The following is an 18,391-nucleotide window of genomic DNA, read 5'->3' as shown; positions in this document are numbered from 1 at the left end:
TTGTTTCTCATCATATTCCTTCCTATCTATATCTTCTGCCATCTCGCGACAACACTGGGTCATAATGAACATGGACCTCAACCAGTTGGTTTATCCAAGTCTCCGTTCTCACTCACAAACACCTATATTAGCACAGAAAGCGCATCAAACAGCAGCCCCTCAGGCTATTCCCGGCTCAAGAGTTCTTCCCGTCCTTGGGAAGGGCTCATACCGCTCCTCGCACACTGCTCACAGTTGGGATCCGTGATGCATTGGAAGAACCTTCCCCGACGTCTGTCAGCTAACCATAGGTCTACTTGGGCTCCGCGACAAGGCAAGCATCCTTGTCAGGATCTAACTTACCCGTCTGGCTGGGTACTCTTATCAAATCTTTCCGCGCAGTTGCACTTTGTCTGACAATAGTGCCAGGTTGGGTTGAAGGGCGTCGCCCTCTCCGCGGCGACGAGGGAGTCGACCGTCTCGGAAACCGAGTTATCCCCCAGGTTTCGGGTGGTTGGCACGGCGAGACTGTGTGCAGTAAGGAACGTGGAAAACGTGAGCTGAGCGAAGCGCATTATGGGGGACAGAACGAGCGTTGACTCTGAAAACACAAGGTTCGAATAAAAAGGGTTTGAAGTTGAGTGAAGTAAGAGGAACTCAAGACAATACTATCCTGGAATTGTGATGATGTCTTTAGTCTTGAACTGTTGCGTGGTCTTCTGGTGCGGATAACGTCGTCGTCCTCTCTGATTATTATATAGCCCGAATACTTATTCATCAACCCGGACCGTCGCCCTTTTTTATTTCTTACAACCGTTGACGCTCAACAGTACGATTCGATTGGTCATCTGCCTCAATGTTTGCTCCGATGGGCGGTAACCGTATGGTTAAACCAGCTCTAAGACCTCGTGATGAAAGTCGCCCTAGATGAGGCGGTGATGGTTACCCGTACTCCTCGGGCCACAACGGCCCAAACTCAGAAGGCGCTGGAAAAAATTGTAAGCCATAAAAGGTCCACGAACTTATTCACCGACGTTTAATGGGCCTTCTCGGTTCCTGTCCTAGGACGCGCGGATGGAGTGATGCAGGTACGACCGAAACACATGGCAGACCAGAACCGCACGACACTTATAGGAGACCCGTGATCGCATCTTTCGTCTGTCATTCCCGGTATACAGGGCAACAGGTATTCATTAGGGGAGGCAACCCGTACGAGGATTCATCAGCGCATGCGACTGGACATTCTCCGTCATCATCAAACCCCCCTTGGGTGCAACACGAAGGGGATGCGGCCACCCGCATCAACGGCGCTTGGGATATTGGAGCAAATGTCCGGTTGGTATGATCTAATATTGCACCCCATCCGCCCAAAACATATAGAACTTAATTGTTCACTGAACTATGGCTTGGGGAGGCTACGAACCCCACAACCGGCGCAACGTGAGCTCGAGGCTGGTGAGACTCGCGGCGCGTTAGATGTGAGACAATCACAGTCTCTCAGGCACGCAGCATAATCTGAAGGCTCCGGGCGACAGTGTTACCCCTTTTTACTGACAGTCAATAGAGAGTACGATATGGCATGGCACATTCCCTCGCTATAGCGGTGAGCCGCGCTATGCAGAGTGTCTGCCACGGGGCTACCTAGTCGGCAGCAGTTGTGTTGCCCCGAGACGGCGAGAGTTTGGGACATGGTGCTTAGAAAAGAAGCCGGGTAGCCATGACGGCCCAAGTCTATAGTTGGACTCGATAGAACACAAGGCGCCCTGGGCGGCGGAAGTACCTTGCAATTTGTAGGCAGCCATACGGTTATCAACTTGGCGGCTGTTGTCATGGCGATAGAAGGAATGAAGAGCTCTCGGAAACTGGCACTTGGAAATTATTTGAGGATGTCGCGAACAATGCTACAAAATGAGATTTCATGCTAGAATTGAGACAAGGCTTGTCCCTGCCGGGTATTTGAGTAACATGCTTATGATGACTTGACCTCCCCGTTTTGGGTCAACTTCTTCTTCTCCTCTACACTTGTTGGCACAACAGCGGACTGTCCCTGTTTGCTTGTCTCCAGCACAGACAAGACAACGTAGGCAACCGAGACGACGATAGTGATGAGATCCACAATGTGAACGAGCCACCAGAGGTGCTGGGTGCCCAGGGCGCACGTTGCGTACTCAAACTTCCAAGTCCACGTGGACTCATCGAACCAGGCGCTGAGCAGACCAGCGTTGCCGCCAAAGTCGCCCATCATGCTTCTAACCGTGATCTCCCTCAGGCCCGGCACACCAGCGGCACCCACGGCGCCTCGGCTTTTCGCCTTGTTCCATGGTTCGACCCGCCACGCGCGATCACCATTCTCGTCTACGTCCGTCTGATTGATGTAGTGGAACGTGTCACAGCCCTCGTGATCATGACCGTTCAGAATTACGCCGCGGCGACCGTTGCCGTTACCGGGCGCCTCTGTGTTACCGCTCATGCCAAAAATGCCCTCCAAGAAACCCTTGCTGGCATCAGCCGACAGCAGGTTCTGCTCCTTGACTCCGCCGCCGTCGTCTTCGCCGTGGAAGTCGAAAAATGGGGCATCCACGCAGACACCCTCGGGTTTGTACAACGGGATATGGGTCAGCACGACGGTAAAATGGCCGTTGTATTCGACGGCCGCCGAGGTGTCGATGACAGAGTTAATGAAGGCATAAGTCGCATCCTGCAACGACGTGTCCTTGGCGGGAGTATCCAAGTTCATGTCGTTCAGTACAACGATGCGAATCTCAGGCGGGAGACGATCGGACTCGGGGTTCTTCTCCTCGTCCAAAAGGGTGGCGTTGAGCTTCGGGTCTGGAACAGGAAGCTCAAAGCGCAGCTCGTAGTTTGCTTTGCCAAAGAGACGCTCGAAACGTCCGAAGCGGTCCTGGTTGATGTCGCCAGCGTAACCAATGTCGTGGTTGCCGGCGACGTTGATGACGCGGCGCGACCACTCGGGGGAAGGTTCACCAGACGTCGACAAGTAGCCTGTGAGATCATACTCCGTGGCCGGATACGCTGCCGCTTCGTCTGGAACTCTCTCGGTGCCTCGCACGACACGGTCCCAGTACCGACGGCCGCGGCGCCGGAACTCCTCTATGCCAATCCATTGGCTGCCCAGCAAGTCACCAAGCACAGTGACGTGGGTAGGGCGAGTCCACCAGTGTACCGTCCGAAAAATGTGTCCAAGGTAAAAGTCGTTGCCAAACAGATCTATACGCTTGCGAATCGACTCAAGCTCGACAAAGACGTCCTCCAGAAACACGTCTATCACGTCGTGCAAAGAGTGACGGATGCGCTGGCGCAGCGAGTGACTGGATTCAAAGGTCACATGTGACCAAAGACTTCTTGCGTGAGGAAAGATAGGACCGTTGTGTTTTCGAATTGACGTGTCGCCTTCGAGTTGGGGATCGCCGAGAGCGAGGAGACGAAAAGGCGCGGGACGGGCGTCGGTCGACCGGAGGGGAATCGGAAGAGAGACGTGGTGTCGTGCTGCCTCGAGAAAGGCAGCGAGTTTAGTGTCTGCGGCGTCGACTTCGCTCGGACCGGCGGATGCTGCACGGCCGCTTGGGGGGACGGGAAAAGCACATCCAAGAAACGCAGGATACAGATATAGGTAAAAAGTTGAGATCACCGCCAGGGGCAGCAAGAGGCGAAGGCCATGGCGGAGAAGGGCCACGTGGGACATGTAGAAGGCAGCATGGGCAGAGGTCGGGCGACTCTGCAGCTGTATATGTGTCGAGCCTCCTTGTATGAGGATTGAAGATCGAAGGGTAAGTATTGTGTTGTTGTTGGTGGCAGAAAACCACGGCCTCGCGAGCCCTTCGTCGTCGCAATTTCGCTCTGAGATGACATCGAGACAAGAGTGGAAAAAAGGGGTCTACAGCCAAAGTGCACAGTAAAGCTTACTGCGCTTAGTACTGTGCTGTGGGGTGGGTGGAATCGCCTGTTTCTGGAGATGGTTCGGTCCAGACCGTCGACGTCATCTGTCCCGGACACTGTCTTGGGTCTTTTCGAGATTGGACGAATCCGTCATCCAGCATTCCAGCTGTCGCATTCAGAATCCGATTTTTTTTTTTTGTGCTGTGAGCCCTTTTCATTTGAAAGAGTAATAAACAGCAATAACCCTCAGTATACCAGGGGAATTACTGATTGGGAGCTGTTCGTAGGATGACCTGAGTATTTAGTATCTACAACAAGGCAACCCCTAATGCAGTTGCCCATCATTACCGTCGTAAATAAAACTCTGTCCTCGCATGCTTTTCAATCATCTACCTGTCCTATAAACATTCGCATTTAGCCAGATGATTGCTTCTGTGACCAATTGTTATCCATGCGGCAGCAACCGTGTGCTAGTCCGAGGCAAACCCTAGTGCCGTGATTCCTTTCGCCATAACGCCATGCATCTATGCCGTAATCTCTTGACCAAATCATGCGTCCGAACCCATGCCCTCCTCGTCCTCCATTTCCTCATCTAGACTCGGCACGTCAACAAGAAACTCTGGCGCATCCGCATCAAAAGAAAAGGCCACAACACAATTATCTTTCAATCCTTTCACCAGCGGAGTGTCTTTATCGTCGGCTTTGATGTTCTTCCATCCCTGAGTCAAGTCGGCTGCATTCACAGGCAGCGCATAGGCCAGCTGTACATCGCCCTCTGGGAGTGCTATCGTCTTGGAAGAGGTGTGACTGATTGTGAGACCATTGGGGAATCTGTCGCGGAGCACTTCAAGCAGTGAGGTGGTAATCTCAGAGAACTTCTGCTGCCCATCGACAAACATCAGAATTGTATGGGCGCCATATTTGAACCGAACCGAGAAGAAGGTGTCATCGATCTGCTGCAAGGGAGTCAGCTTCATTGCCATCCTCGAGGGCCAAGGAGCTCTGAATGCTCATACCATTTTTTCTGTCGGGGTCACGTGTCGCTGTTGGATATATTCGCCGAAGGTGTATACTTTAGTTCGATTGCGCTGGGATCCGTGGTCAAGTCATGTGAATTGCAGGCCAAAATCGAGTATCGCAAGTGGGAAGATGGTCGTGGCCGAAGAAGAATAAGCAAGTGCAGGTGGGCAGCAGCGCGGATCAGCCTGGCAGGGTTCACGAGAGCGGGGCACTTTCCGCGTTTTTACTTATGCGAAGTCACCTGACTGCGTGTCCTGTCATGGCCGGGGTAAGAGTCCCCGAAAGAGCGCTGCATCCAAGCTCCAAACCGGGCCGCAGGCCCAAGCTGGTTTCTTCGCATCCGAGTACGATAATCCAAGCGCAAAAACTCCGCCGCCGAGGAAACAAACAAGCATCAGACCTTGTCAGGACCTCAAATATCCATTCATCAGCCGAGTCTTTACCCCTTCATTGGGGGAACCCGCCTATCTAAAGACAACCGCCCGATTCTGACATCCCCGGCAAACCTCACCCAACACCATGGCAGAACGCCCTGAAATGACCATGGCTGAGAACTTCAGCTTCGGCCAAAAACCATCCGAGTCCCGATTGTCGATACCAACTGCAGCTCGTATACCCCTCGCCGGCGTTGTGGGCTTCGGCATCGGAGCGACCCTGGGCTTGGCTCACGGCGGCCGGACTGCTCAGCTTCGGTTCCGCGCGGAGCACGCGCACAAGATGCCGACCACCACGACGGGTTGGTACCTTTACCACAAGAGCAAGAACTACCACGCCATGCGGGGCGGTATTCGTGAGGGTTTGCGCATGGGTAGCAGACTCAGCTTCTGGACCCTGATGGCGTTTGGCCTTGAAAGCACCGTCGACCGGTACCGCGGCAAGAGCGACCTCCTCAGCACCGTCTTGGCTAGTTTAACGGTGGCCGGCAGTTTTAGTCTCTGGAGTAAGTCGCGACAGCTTTCGTCTTATGCGTTCAAAGGAAGGTATGACTCCTAATAACCGCCGATTTTAGACCGCTTCTCCCTCCCCACTGCGGCTCGCACAGCAAGGTACGGCCTACTCTTTGGACTGGTATACGGCGGAATGCAAGACGTCGTCGGCCTTGCCCGCGGCCGGTCCGTCGGATACGTCGATTTCATCCGCCGACGCTTTGGATCTGACAAAGCGACGAAGCTCGACCAGCAGCAGGCGAGCTAAGCCAGGGGTCTTCCAGGATGGATTTCTCGTTTTCAGAAAGACATACGGCACAAATTGCGCACCCCTGATTACCGGTCATGATGGAAAGACAAGAGCCAGGGGAAGGACAAATTTCATGCCTGCAGCTATGCCACGATGATGGCTACCGTCAGGTTCAAGACACGAATGCCGCAAAACTCCATCTGCTGCCTGATCAACGTCAGCTGCCAGAGTCTGGCAGCTGAATAACCGACACGCCCACGCTTGTCGCAACCCTAGGAATGCATCAATGATGGGGTTGTCTGGTCGCATCGGAGCTATACATACCTATTGTGTACCCCAATCTCATGGCCACCGCCCGGCCGAGCTTATTCGCCAATTAGCATTGCGTACTACCAGCACCCAAGAGTCCGTCTGATCGATCCGCACACGGCTACAATCGGCAGTCCCTCATGACATAATGCGCCCACGTGGAGGGTCTGTGGGATAGATAACCAGGGGAGGGCTTGGTCGAAGATGCTGGAGCTCTCGTTAGCTATGTGTTCGCCAAGATCAATACATCATGCATCGCACATTGACCCTCGACCTTAGATAACGATATGGCCTTTGAGGCGGCCGGAATCGTCAGTGGGCTCAGACGCCCCGTGCAGAAACCTGCGAGATAAAGGACAATGGCTTAGATTGTCAAGTATAATACCACTCCCCTTCCGAGGGATTTCTCATGCCGACGTGTAGATAGCCATACCTACTACCTACCTACTGAAATACTATACATACCCATTGCCATCGCTTACTCTCTCTCTACTCCGAGCTCCCCGCAGCGCGAGTTGTGTCCAAAGCCGCCCAGATGGCTGGCCTGTCACACAGGGCATGCTTCCCTAGCATCTGCAGAGCAGTCCTCATCTCTGCCCCTCATCAGTACCGGACAGTAGTTTCCGTTAGGCTATCGAGCGCCACCTTGTTGTCTTTGTATGCATCACTACCACTAAGACAGCGCTCTCTCGGCTACCCTCCTGCAATGACGAGAAGAAGGACAATCCACTCCTCCTCCAAGAGGTCATCCTCCGATGACCAGTTGCTGGTTACAACAACGTCATCACCCGCATCTTCCGCACTCAAATCTTCGAAGACCATCTCGACACTGAAACCCACATCGCCGCCCGCCATGCCCTCACCCTCGCCTCTTGCAGTCCTCCCGCTTCGCACGGTCATCCGCTCCTTGCTCACCACGACGATCTCTTCGTCGCCGCTCCTCCTGCCGCCGTCGCTCTGGATCATGTCCGCCCTGGCGCACGCCACCAGTCCGCTCCTCGACCCTGACAGGAACCCGCTGCTGCGATTCGTCTTGAAGAGCACTTTTTACGCGCAGTTCTGCGCAGGCGAGACCCCGGCCGAGGCCCGGCGCACCATCGACGACCTCAAGGACATTGGCTTCACGGGCGTCATCTTGGGGTACGCAAAGGAGGTCGTCTTGACGGCAGAACAGACCCGGGACTTGGCGGCGTGTGGCAAGGGTGACAAGGCCGAGGAGTGCGTCCGCAACGAGGTCATTCCGTGGGCTCAAGGAACAATGGAGACGGTCAGACTGGCGCAGCCTGGGGACTTTGTCGCCCTGAAGTGAGTTACACCTTGGCAAGACTGACAAGAAAAAGAAAACAGGCTTTCTAGAAAACCACCACGTGCAGATGCTAATAATATCGTTGCAGGTTCACGGGCGCAGGTCGTCAGGCATTATATTCCCTCGCGGAGCGTCTGCCACCATCTGCAGCCATGGCGGGCGCAATTGACTCTATATGCTCCCTCGCCGCCAGGCGCGGCATCCGCCTGCTGTTCGACGCTGAACAAGCTTCCCTCCAACCCGGCATCGACGACTGGACCCTCGACTATATGCACAAGTACAACAACAACCCCGGGCAGGCCCTGATTTATGGCACATACCAGGCGTACCTCAAGTCTACCCCGCAGACCCTTCAGCGACATCTCCGGACCGCGCAGGCCGAAGGCTTCACCCTGGGTGTGAAGTTGGTGCGCGGCGCATACATCGGTTCTGACCCGAGACACCTTATCCACGACACCAAAGCAGACACAGACACCTACTATGACAGCATTGCGGAAAGCCTACTGAAAAAGCAGTGGGGTGACGTCTTGCGTGGAGGCTTTGAGATACCGCACGTCAGCTTGGTCCTGGCGTCGCATAACGCCGAGTCGGTCAGGCGGGCGCGTGACATCTGCGACGCTGGCGAGGCCAAGATCCAGTTTGCTTTCGCGCAACTCCAAGGCATGGCTGATGAACTCAGCTGTGAACTCATCTCTGCGAGGAGTTCAGGGGATTCATCGGAAAGGACGACAAAGACCCGGGCGGTTGAGACATACAAGTATCTCGTTTGGGGGTCAACTGGCGATTGTATGAAGTATCTGTTAAGAAGAGCGCATGAAAACCGTGACGCGGTGCAACGCACACGGAGTGGACGCGATGCCATGTGGGGCGAGCTGGTGAGGAGAGCCAAAGTTGCCATTGGGGTATCTATGTAGGGAAGATGCGTATTGATGGATTTTCTGGGATTCGAGCATGCTTAGGTTGCGAGGAGTTGGGACCTAGAAAGGAGCGTTGTTAGGATTTGTATGCTGTCACACAGCAGCAACGATGAGATGACTTACGTTGTGTTGCTCCGACGTGGGGGCGCGTCCTCCAGTCGTAGGTGTGTTCGCCAGAGCCGTCGTATCTTAGGCGGTGCGTAATGCCATGGCTCCCAGAACAAGTGTTTCCAGCTGCCCCCTGCGTTCCTGTTCATCCTTAATGGCGTCGAGCCAGGCGAGACCATTCAGCTTGTAGTATTTGCGGACCTTGGACCAGTCTGTGGATGTGGCAATGGATTCGTCCGTGAAGGGTACTGGGGTGCCCTGGAAGTTCTCCTTGAGATGCTGTCCTACTTCTTCAGCGGACGGCACGGCGGCGGGGGAGCTGATCTTGACGGCAATGACATCCTTGCTGGAGGGGCTGATACCGAAGCGGCGGTAGGCCTCGGCGATCTGCAGATCCACTTAGCGATGTGAAGGGAGCCGCAAAAAGGGGCAAGGGAAATGAGAGAAGGTGCATGCATCACGTACGTTGTTGGCAGAGCTCAGAGAAGCGACGAGCTCCGAGTGGACGTTGGGAGTCTTGAGGCTGCCGTCGACCTTTGCGGTGACGGCCTTGAAGGCGGCAGCGAGGATGTGAGTGCGTGAAACGGCGACGGAGGCGTCTATCAGAGCATATTCAAAGTCTGCGTTGCGGTCGAGGAGCTGCTGGTGTAGGAAGGCGGCGTTCTGGACGTCCTTGAAGAAGGCGACATGAACAGCGATATCCGCGGGCACGTGATCGATCGGTATCGTCTCGATAACGGAGGACATGTTGACAGAGAAACGTTGGAACAAGAATGAGGGTGGCCGTGGTGCAAACGAAAAGGAGGTGCTTGCTTGCTTGGTCTGATGGGAGCTCTAGCTGTAGTGTACAGTAAGCGGCGCGTAGCTGTAGCGAGACAAAGTATCAATTATCGCGGGGTAAATTTTGGAAGCAATGGATGTGGCACGCCTGCCAAATTCAAAAGTTTGCTAGTGCATAGTTATACAATGTTGTACGACAATAATTATCGGTCATGGAGGGGCATGGCGGGGTTCTCTGACCACAAACACGTCAGATGTAGTGAATGGCCCCACTAGTGCGCTGCGTCAATGCCGTAATCTGCCGCATTATTGCTTACCTCCCTAATTACCCAGGTACCGCAGGTAGTTAGTTAGTTGCCTATCTAAGTAGGTAGGGTGGTAGGCAGGTAGGTAGTTGGAGGTCGGTACCGCAAGGTCGATACGTTCATGTAAGTCCAGGCTGCACCTCCGATGCTTTGTGGGCATTGGATTCGCGAGCTATTGGCACACCAAAAAGTTGCTCCTCGTGACTCCACAAGTGGATCGCACACTTGGCCCGTCAATACGCTTGTTGCTGACGGCGCGCGCCTATGGACATCATAAACGGGCCAAACGAGTCAGATGGGCAAAACAAGTTCTTGAACACGTGTAATGAGCATTCCAATAGGCGCTGACTGAGCACTGCAGAAAGCACTCGAGGCAGTTCGCTGCACTGAGCTTACAGTTCCACGTAGGAATGATTCAGAGCAGAAGAAGATGGTCGGGAGAGTCTTGGATCTATGTAGACCGAGCCGCAGGCCCGACCCGTCTCGTCGGATAACAAACTATAGGTGACCATCCCACCTTAGGTTCCACACGTTATAAGTTGACGTAACTGCTCGGTTCTCACGTTGTGAGTTTGGGTGTCAATGCGGCAACCCCATGGATCATGTAAATCCGTGTCTCTTACATTCCTTTGCTTATTCTCCACGATTCACTGTTCGGTGGCGGAGGGGGGAGAGGCGAGTAAGGCTGCCTGCCGCTACTTGATTTTTCGGCCATGCTCGGGGTAGGCCGAAATCTCGGATCCGGCATTCATGTAGGTATGGGTAAGAGTATTACTCAGTTTAACACTACCTAAGAATGCCCGGGCTGCCGCTCTTCCCGCCATCCTTGCGCTCGACAAAGAGGACAAAGGATGTCCCCAGTGCATGGGCTAAGTGGAGGACTCTGCTGGAGGCTAGGGAGGTAGAGCCAGTGCCCCTTTTGTAAGACAAGGTCTCTCTCGAGGGCAAAGTAGGAGTGTACCGGTAGCTCAAGAGCAGAGAAAGATCGTCCGAGCCTTATCGGCTCTACCTGAACTGGTTCATAGTAGACTAACTGCCCTGAAGGCTGTCGCTAGAAGCTTGGGAATGCTGCACCCCTTCTTTCTTCATTCAGCATTCATTGGGGGGCGGACGCCGCGCGACGCCGTCCATTACTTACACATCGAACATTGACGCCTCGATCTTGAGGGGGGCTTCCAATGCGATCTGACCTAGTTCCGTTCCCCGTTTGGTATGCTGTGAGATGGGGTGTCTTCGTTTGGCTTCTCAACCAGCTTCGCGACAGGGCATCCAAAGCCCAAGCCGGCCGCTCATGGGACACCCACACACACAGCATGCATCACGCAGTGGCCGATGATATAGTGCAATTTGGAACCGTCTGTTGCCTCATCGTCAACGCCCGCTCCAAGATTTGACGTGTCCAGAGCCCTCGCTCGACATCGGACGAGCAGGGACTTGTGCTGCTGCTAAGAGAAAGGGACGATCGTCTTTCGAAGAGGTATTGTTGATAATATCTCGTCACAATCTCGGCCAGTGAGGCTACCGATAGCCAATAGCATCATCATCATCATCATCATCATCATCTAACTTATTCTTCTTCAACGAGTACAACTATCGCAGAACACTTTCCCATGTTTTCTGGCATCGGCAAGGCGTCTCACATGAGATGGGGAATTGTCGTGTCTCCGGATGAACAAGGTTTCGTTCAACAAGCCCCCGAGCTTCTAGACCACCACCTCTTGGGGCGCATGCTGCTGACCGTCTAAGGCGCAGAAAGGGGGGGGGGGGGAAGAAAAGGGTAAAAGGGTTCAGCGAGGCGCTGGATCTGGAGCTGGAACTGAACCCGCTCTCCCGCATCCCGACAGGCTGGAAAACCCACTTGGCTGCGCTTGCGATCAACCGGCCCCCCGTCCGATTTTCACTGTTGGTTTGGAAGAGAGAGAGAGGCTCATCATCGCTCACTCATCTCATTCGTTCGCTCGTTCCTTTCTTCCTTCGGCCCAGCAGAGCCAGCATGCGCTGTCAACACCGTAACCAGCTCTGGAGCCCTACCTAGACCCTGTGCGCGTTGTATCCCGTCCTCTGTATCAGCAGCTGTCCTTTCCCATTTCTTCTTCCCTTGTCCATTATCCATCGACCCTTGCGCTGCCCCTACCACACCCCCTTGTCACCCTAAATTTTCGTCGTAATCCAAGCGAGCAGGCAAGTAACCACCAAAAACGACAGGGACCCGGCAGCGCAAACATCCCCGTCTCTCTTCTCAAAACGCGACAACATTCATAAATCAACCACGTCCACGGTAAACCCCTTCGCGACCGATCTTCCACTGCTGTTCTGCGCCTGAGCTTTATTTTTTAGAAAAATTTTTAGCCCCTCTTCTGTCCATTGCGACCTTTCCGCCATATCGATTCTCGACATCATCAGTCACTGACTTAGGAAAAGGAGGGAGGGAGAGAGAGAGAGGAGGGAGAAGAGAGACCATGCCGGTTCGCCCACCAAAGCGACCGGCGGAAGCTGGCGATCCTGCTGCCACTTCCGATGGCGACTCAGCTCCTCCAGCTGGCGCCAAGGTGAAGCTGCCGCGCCTCGAGAAAGGTGGCCCGGAAGATTTCTCCTCCGTCGTCAAGACTCGCCTGTCGTCCTACACGAGAACCGGACAGGCCTGCGACAGATGCAAGGTGCGTTCATGTGGAGAGGACTTCTCCGTCTCCGATTGCTGTCATGCTGATCACCATGCTATATAGGTCAGGAAGATACGATGCGATGCCCTGCCCGAAGGGTGCTCCCACTGCATCAATCAGAATCTCGAATGCTTCGTCACCGATCGTGTCACCGGCCGAACCGAACGAAGAGGCTACCTTCAGGAGCTCGAGAGGGAGAAGACGGACATGATGAGCCATATCCGCGAACTCGAGAAGCTCCTCGAGAACAATGGCATCGAAGTCAAGCCCTACAATTGGTCGCCCTACGGCACCAACTACCCGCCTCCTGGCGTCACCTACGATCACATGGGCAACCCCATCCAAGACCCTGCCGAGAAGGATGCTTGGACCAAGATCGGCTCCGTCTGGGTCAAGAATTACAGCTACAAGCCCGCCAGCAATCGCTCGTTCCCACACTCGACCCTTGAGTCGCGTCCCATTCACAACCACCTCGGCGTTGGCTCCGCCGATACCGCCCCTCTCAGCTCCATTAAGGGTACCCAGCTCTCCATCCTCGGAACAACATTCGACGTTACATCATTCGACGCTCCCGACATGGACGAGCCTGTGCCCGATACCAAAGTCTCGCAACCTCTGTACAACAAATCTTTCCAGTCGTTCCTCCAGTCATGCATGAACATCAATCCTCCTGTTAACATTGAGCTCCCTTCGAGAAGCGACGCCTTCACCTACTCGGAATGGTACTTCCTCATGATATGGCCCTTTCTCCCCGTCCTCCATAAGCCTACCTTCATGAACATAGTAAGTATACCAATCCCTGATCTACTGACTGGCCTTAACATTTGCTCTAGTTGACTCGCATGTACGATGAACCCGGCTTCGAGCCGAGCATTCCTGATCAGGTCATGGTGCATATGGTCTTCGCTACAATCTACTTCCAGTACGGTGTGCGGAACTGGGAACAGCAAGAGACGCGTTCACAGCTTAACGAACTATCCAACAAGCACTACCACTGGTCTTTAAGCAAGATGTTCGACTTGGCCACCTCACAATCCGTAGCGGCCGTCCAGGCCATGGCCCTGATTTGCGCACATAGCCGTAGCTTTCCCAAGCCAGGGTGCGGCTCCATGATGGTCAACTTTGCCTTCCACCGCGCCATCGACTTGAACATGCACCGTGCCATGAAGGGGCCGGGCGAGACGACAAATTTGGATAACGAGATCCGGAAGCGCACATGGTGGACCATCCTACTCGTCTATGTCACTTTGAACGGGCGTCTCGGGAAGCCAATGCCGATCACGGTCGAGGAGTACGACGTCGATTTCCCAGAACCGATTCCCGACGAGGCCCTTACACCAGATGGTGTAGACCCGTCCGTCACGACACCCTGTACGTACCACGTGGGGCTTGCTGGATTCAAGATTTTGCCTCTTTTCATGGAGATGTACTCCAACATATACAGCGTGAGGCGCGATCCGAAAAACTACGTTGCCGTAGTCAACTCTCTCGAGGAACAGCTGCAGCTGTGGAAGGATAGCCTGCCTGAATCTCTGCAGATCAGCCCAGGCCAGCCGGAACACGGAGGCCGGATGTATGCCTTAATTCTCCAGATGTACGCCCTCGAATTCCGTCTCTGCCTGCGTCACCCGTCCGTGGCTATGACTAGCGACCGGAAGATGCTTCTCGAAAACGCCCGCATTTGCGAAGAAACCGCCGCGCATATGTTGAATGTCGTCAAAAGTCTGCTCAAGTTAAAGTGCCTGGATACGACATGGTATCAGATGGCCGTGTATGGCGCTGCCATCTTCACCACCTTGGTTGCCCACTGGGAGCGGAGATTCGAGGCAACTCCCAGTCAGATCGCCATCCTTCGCGATGAGATGAAGAACTGGATGGAGATCATCAACGCGACGGTTTCGCTGTTGGGTAAGTAACATCAATAGACGTGGAATAATCAGGGTGCTAAACCCCATGCTTAGGGACTAGTTCTCGAATCAGTAGCGAAATCAGCGTCATCATTGAGAGGACCATCACTTGGATCGAGCACGACCAAAAGCAAAAAGATCCATCGATCCCTCCTACGATCAAGCCTGACCCGGCAGAATCATCACCTTTTCAGCTCACATCACAACCGCCAACAACGCAAACGCTTGCTGCCAGTGCCGCCGAGACGGCTGAAAAGGCCTTCTATTCCGATTCTGTGGCCCAAAACGGAACAACTCCCTACCCGTCCTTGGCCTACGCCGAACAACCAGCCGATAATAGCAACGTATCATCAACGGCTGGCTTCGAAGCGAACAATGGTTATTCATACACGCCTACCGGACAATCAACGAGCGCAGCGGACGTCAACTCGGCCGAGACCAACCCCTTGATCGCATTCGCATCTCAAGCCACCCAACACGTTGCGGACCCTGCTAGCTCTGCGGCGGCGGCCGAGCTTCTTTGGAGACAATCGGCATCACAAGGGAACACCTGGCATGACTGGACAGCAGCCATGGCCGACAGTCAGGACAGATACAGCGCCAATGCCCTGCTGACCTTGGGTGGCGCAGCTCGAGACCCTGGCGCAGTGACGGAGATGACGACTGTGGCCGATATGACTACTGTATCAGCCCCCGTCGGCCAGTGGCCCCTCATCATTTTTGACTCTGCAGCAGTGCCTGGTAGTCAGTAACTGTATCTTTGTCAGTCTTGCGCATACCCCTCGAGTTTTTATTTTTCCTTGTTTTCATTATTCTTGTTCTGTTATAGAACAACAATAGGCGTTCAAACGGGGGTTGCAACCACAAATGGTTCGTGTATGCTGTGACTCAGGAACAGCAGAAAGGTTATTGACCTGGGTACTGGAAGTCGATGGGTCGACAGGGGGCGGTCTGATTTTCTTAGGATGAGCCATGCAACGGTCAAGGTTCTGGCGTTTTGGGGGCATACTTAGGCATCAGACTTCTTAGATAATATACACCTGGCCGTAATACGAGCTTTACGCGGCATGCTCTCTTCACCTTTGATACTCATTTTCCCCCCTATGGTCTCACTCCATCTCTTCGCGTTACGTAAACACATAGATTTTCTGTTACCGTTGCGCCTTTCAGTGTTTCTGATTATATTTCTCTAGTTACCTCTGGCAGAGGGACGTCATGTTTCTACCAGGCATGGAAAGGTATACTTAGACGGATACAACCCTCAGCAAAAACGACAAGCAGACACGCACAACCTAAAACCCAGAAGGCAGCTGGGCGCCAAACGGCGGAGCAGATAAGTTACCGCACGTCGCCCCCCCGGCCGGCATCTGCCCCAGCACGAAAAACGTACAAAACACTCCAAAAAGGCAGTCGTTGATCGCTGTGAAGCTCGTATGCCCCGCAGCAAGGGTCTTGACGAGCACACTCGGCGAGAACTGCGCCGCGACACCCTTGGCCCCCTCGACGCTGCTCGCTGGGTCACCGACGCCGTTGACCACCACGAACTTGCCCTGCGTCTTGACGGGGCCACGGAACGCGCTACCTTGGCCATCAAGCACGTTGACCGGGTCGGTCTTCCACTTGGAGCATACAAGGCGCCACTCGGAGAAGATGGCCGCCACGCTGGGCGCCGCCTCGGTCATGGATTTGAAGTATGACTTGAAGTCGTCCCTGTTGCCTTTCACGTGCTGCCTCTCGTCGGTACAGACGCCCGCGAGGATCCCTTCAAATGGGGCGTCTTCGGTGAGGAGGGGCAGCGGCGCAGGGGGCTGATTGAGGACGCTTGTCGTGACGTACCCGATCTAGGCACCCGTTCCGCCGGCTTCGACCTCGGACAAGACGCCGCCTAGCACGGGAATACAGCCGGGACCATGGAGGGATATGGTAAGGAATGAGTGAAGGGCCGACCAGTCGAACCTCTTGCTTGTGCCGTTAACTGTTAGGGCGCCGGTTTTTAGTTTGGTCTCCAGGGCGTTGTAGCGGCCTCGGAGCTCGACTGTCGTCGTGGAAGGTCCTGCGAAGGAACAGTTCCCTGCTGGTGCTTTGAGATATGTGTAGAAAAAGGCCTCAAGGCCGCGCTCTGCGTTTTTGATCTGAGAGGGCTGAGCCGTCGTGACGGTATATGCGAGTGAGGATGGGGCAGGACCTGCGAGGCTTAGTATGAGCCAAAGATCGTGATCCAAACACGGCGTGGAGGGCACGGAGAGGACCCTCACTGTCAAAGAGAAATTTTTCGACAACCTCGGGGTACAACTGTGCGATAGTCCGGCCAAGATGCGCTCCCGACGAGATGCCCCAAAACCCCATCTTGGTGCGGTTCTCAGCCCTCATGACGGTGTAGTGGTCCACAGCATTGGAGTACGTGCCCATGAACCTCCCGACATCCTCTCCGTTCTTCTTGCACTTCTTCGCAAACTCGTCCGCCCGCTTCTCCCTCGCGGCGTAAGCGGCGTCATCGGCACCGAGGAGTTGTGGTTCGGAGAGCGCGAACTGCTTGCGCTCGTCCTCGGAGGCGAAGCAGCGGAAGGCCGGGGTCGACCAGCCCCAGCCGCGGTAGTCTGATGCTGCGTGTTAGTCTCGGCGGGAAGAACGGAGTGGGTGAATTTGGGAACGCACCGATGGCAAGGAGATCATAGCCTGCGAAAAGCGGAGCGTAGTCTTCGCCGAAGCGCACGAGGAAGTTGGTATACGACGAGCTCCAGCCACCGAGGGAGACGTGAAGAGCGCCCTAGTGCGCGGGACCACCGGCTACGGGAAAATAGGGGAGCTTGACTATGGCGAGGTCAACGGTTGGTTGACCGCAGTTTCCTTCGACTTTCTTGGGCCTGCGGGGGTCGGCGACTTTGGCGTGGACCTGGGCCGGTGTCAGAGGAGTGTCGTCAGGCGGACAGATATGATGACTAAAGGACTTGCGGTCAACCGAGCGCACTTGAAGACTGTGTAGCAATCATGCCAGACGAGATCATTGCTTGGAGTGATGCCAGGGAAGAGTGCAGGGTCCACGACGTGATGAGGGTTCTGGGCTTCTGCTGATAGAGCGAAGAGTCCTTGAAGGACGACAAGTGGGATGGATGACCTCATTTTGCCACTGAAGTGTGGAACTCACACCGGTACTCAAGATATGGTGGCAGACAGCAAAGGGAGAGAGTCCATACTTATAGGCGTGTTGCACCCACCACTTCCCAAAGGGGGTGTATCGTTGCCATCATTCAGAAATATTTTGACGGCCTTGCCGCTACGGGCTGGAAGATATGCTAGTCATAGTTGCGAGACGCCAATTTGGACTTAATACTAAGTATGAATGCTGCACATTCTCGAATGTTCGGGATTTCAGTGTGTCGTTTGATGAGTTGAGACGAGGGGGGGCCATTGCGATTCGGAGGCGACGAGAAGCTACAGCCCCATGGGCTTGATGGGGGGAATTCGTGGCTGAAAGTGGCATCTAATAGAACAGCGTGAGCTCTCGGATTTCGACAGAAACTGGTTTATTGCCAACGGTATGTACGCCCTTCCCTTCCAGCATTGAAAGAGGGGCTGAACGCCATCGGAGTTTGGCAAAAGCGGCTGGGAAGATCGAATCGCGCGCCACAGATGTCGCTGTGCTAGGCTTGCCAAGGAAGATGCCAAAGCTTTTAGCCCTGATGGTGAGTTCCTTCCTGGCACTTTGTCGGAGTGTTTTGCAAGCTTCACAAGAAAACGAGTACATAACATCTTGTCGTCTCTTTGACATATCATGTAATCTTGATCGAGATACTTTTTGTCGTGCCAACACCCCCCCCCACTGTGCGGTCAAGGAGTGCAACCCGTTGTTGGAAATGCGTACGTGCATTCAAGGTTTTGGTAGGTCACTCGTTACCCAACTGAGCCACATATAAAGGCGAATCTGTCAACATGAACTCATGTCTTTGAAAGATAGATGTCAGTAAGAGCAACAGCTCGGATTCAATATTGGGTTGGAATGCCGTCATGCCCTGTGAGTGACACAAGG

At 54.3% G+C, this 18,391-nt stretch overlaps 8 protein-coding genes across 8 annotated transcripts; 3 read left to right on the top strand and 5 right to left on the bottom strand.

The window, feature by feature from the left end:
- Window positions 1-338: 338 nt before the first annotated feature.
- Window positions 339-554, bottom strand: LY79DRAFT_594701 (uncharacterized protein; the record flags this gene model as incomplete). Its single annotated transcript, XM_060561714.1, has 1 exon — window positions 339-554. One exon carries the CDS (start codon window positions 552-554, stop codon window positions 339-341), a length of 216 nt encoding a protein of 71 aa, XP_060407993.1.
- Window positions 555-1,833: 1,279 nt separating this feature from the next.
- Window positions 1,834-3,831, bottom strand: LY79DRAFT_571227 (uncharacterized protein). Its single transcript, XM_060559224.1, has one exon. The coding sequence runs from the start codon at window positions 3,680-3,682 to the stop codon at window positions 1,949-1,951; it is 1,734 nt and encodes a 577-aa protein (XP_060407992.1). The 5' UTR covers window positions 3,683-3,831; the 3' UTR covers window positions 1,834-1,948.
- A 289-nt stretch (window positions 3,832-4,120) lies between these two features.
- LY79DRAFT_571225 (uncharacterized protein) lies at window positions 4,121-5,091 on the bottom strand. The gene is made up of 2 exons (XM_060559223.1): window positions 4,893-5,091; window positions 4,121-4,832 (listed from the first exon to the last, which is right to left on the bottom strand). Exons 1-2 carry the CDS (start codon window positions 4,893-4,895, stop codon window positions 4,425-4,427), a joined length of 411 nt encoding a protein of 136 aa, XP_060407991.1. The 5' UTR covers window positions 4,896-5,091; the 3' UTR covers window positions 4,121-4,424.
- Window positions 5,092-5,415: 324 nt separating this feature from the next.
- Window positions 5,416-6,090, top strand: LY79DRAFT_674444 (uncharacterized protein; the record flags this gene model as incomplete). Its single annotated transcript, XM_060564306.1, has 2 exons — window positions 5,416-5,836; window positions 5,906-6,090. The coding sequence occupies 2 exons, from the start codon at window positions 5,416-5,418 to the stop codon at window positions 6,088-6,090; spliced, it is 606 nt and encodes a 201-aa protein (XP_060407990.1).
- Window positions 6,091-7,234: 1,144 nt separating this feature from the next.
- LY79DRAFT_528033 (proline dehydrogenase) lies at window positions 7,235-8,601 on the top strand (the record flags this gene model as incomplete). Its single annotated transcript, XM_060555988.1, has 2 exons — window positions 7,235-7,686; window positions 7,776-8,601. The coding sequence occupies 2 exons, from the start codon at window positions 7,235-7,237 to the stop codon at window positions 8,599-8,601; spliced, it is 1,278 nt and encodes a 425-aa protein (XP_060407989.1).
- A 192-nt stretch (window positions 8,602-8,793) lies between these two features.
- Window positions 8,794-9,459, bottom strand: LY79DRAFT_594699 (kinase binding protein CGI-121-domain-containing protein; the record flags this gene model as incomplete). The annotated part of the gene is made up of 2 exons (XM_060561713.1): window positions 8,794-9,099; window positions 9,178-9,459. The coding sequence occupies 2 exons, from the start codon at window positions 9,457-9,459 to the stop codon at window positions 8,794-8,796; spliced, it is 588 nt and encodes a 195-aa protein (XP_060407988.1).
- A 2,486-nt stretch (window positions 9,460-11,945) lies between these two features.
- LY79DRAFT_67358 (uncharacterized protein) lies at window positions 11,946-15,454 on the top strand. The gene is made up of 4 exons (XM_060564190.1): window positions 11,946-12,454; window positions 12,521-13,240; window positions 13,291-14,365; window positions 14,419-15,454. The coding sequence occupies exons 1-4, from the start codon at window positions 12,257-12,259 to the stop codon at window positions 15,114-15,116; spliced, it is 2,691 nt and encodes an 896-aa protein (XP_060407987.1). The 5' UTR covers window positions 11,946-12,256; the 3' UTR covers window positions 15,117-15,454.
- Window positions 15,455-15,656: 202 nt separating this feature from the next.
- LY79DRAFT_653779 (uncharacterized protein) lies at window positions 15,657-17,713 on the bottom strand (the record flags this gene model as incomplete). The annotated part of the gene is made up of 6 exons (XM_060562616.1): window positions 17,317-17,713; window positions 17,156-17,257; window positions 17,020-17,131; window positions 16,620-16,961; window positions 16,233-16,549; window positions 15,657-16,205 (listed from the first exon to the last, which is right to left on the bottom strand). Exons 1-6 carry the CDS (start codon window positions 17,482-17,484, stop codon window positions 15,657-15,659), a joined length of 1,590 nt encoding a protein of 529 aa, XP_060407986.1. The 5' UTR covers window positions 17,485-17,713.
- Window positions 17,714-18,391: the final 678 nt, after the last annotated feature.

This window comes from Colletotrichum navitas (assembly GCF_030913465.1).
Source record: "Colletotrichum navitas strain CBS 125086 chromosome Unknown LY79scaffold_123, whole genome shotgun sequence".
In the NCBI taxonomy this organism is placed as follows: Eukaryota; Fungi; Ascomycota; class Sordariomycetes; order Glomerellales; family Glomerellaceae; genus Colletotrichum; species Colletotrichum navitas.
This window is presented reverse-complemented; position numbering and strand designations above follow the sequence as displayed.

Excerpts from the sequence above, each read along its gene's own strand:
- LY79DRAFT_67358 (XM_060564190.1), top strand. The coding sequence starts at position 12,257 with ATGCCGGTTCGCCCACCAAAGCGACCGGCGGAAGCTGGCGATCCTGCT. Across the intron at positions 12,455-12,520 it reads AGGCCTGCGACAGATGCAAG|GTCAGGAAGATACGATGCGA; the intron begins GTGCGTTCATGT and ends CATGCTATATAG. Across the intron at positions 13,241-13,290 it reads AGCCTACCTTCATGAACATA|TTGACTCGCATGTACGATGA; the intron begins GTAAGTATACCA and ends CATTTGCTCTAG.
- LY79DRAFT_571227 (XM_060559224.1), bottom strand. The coding sequence starts at position 3,682 with ATGTCCCACGTGGCCCTTCTCCGCCATGGCCTTCGCCTCTTGCTGCCC.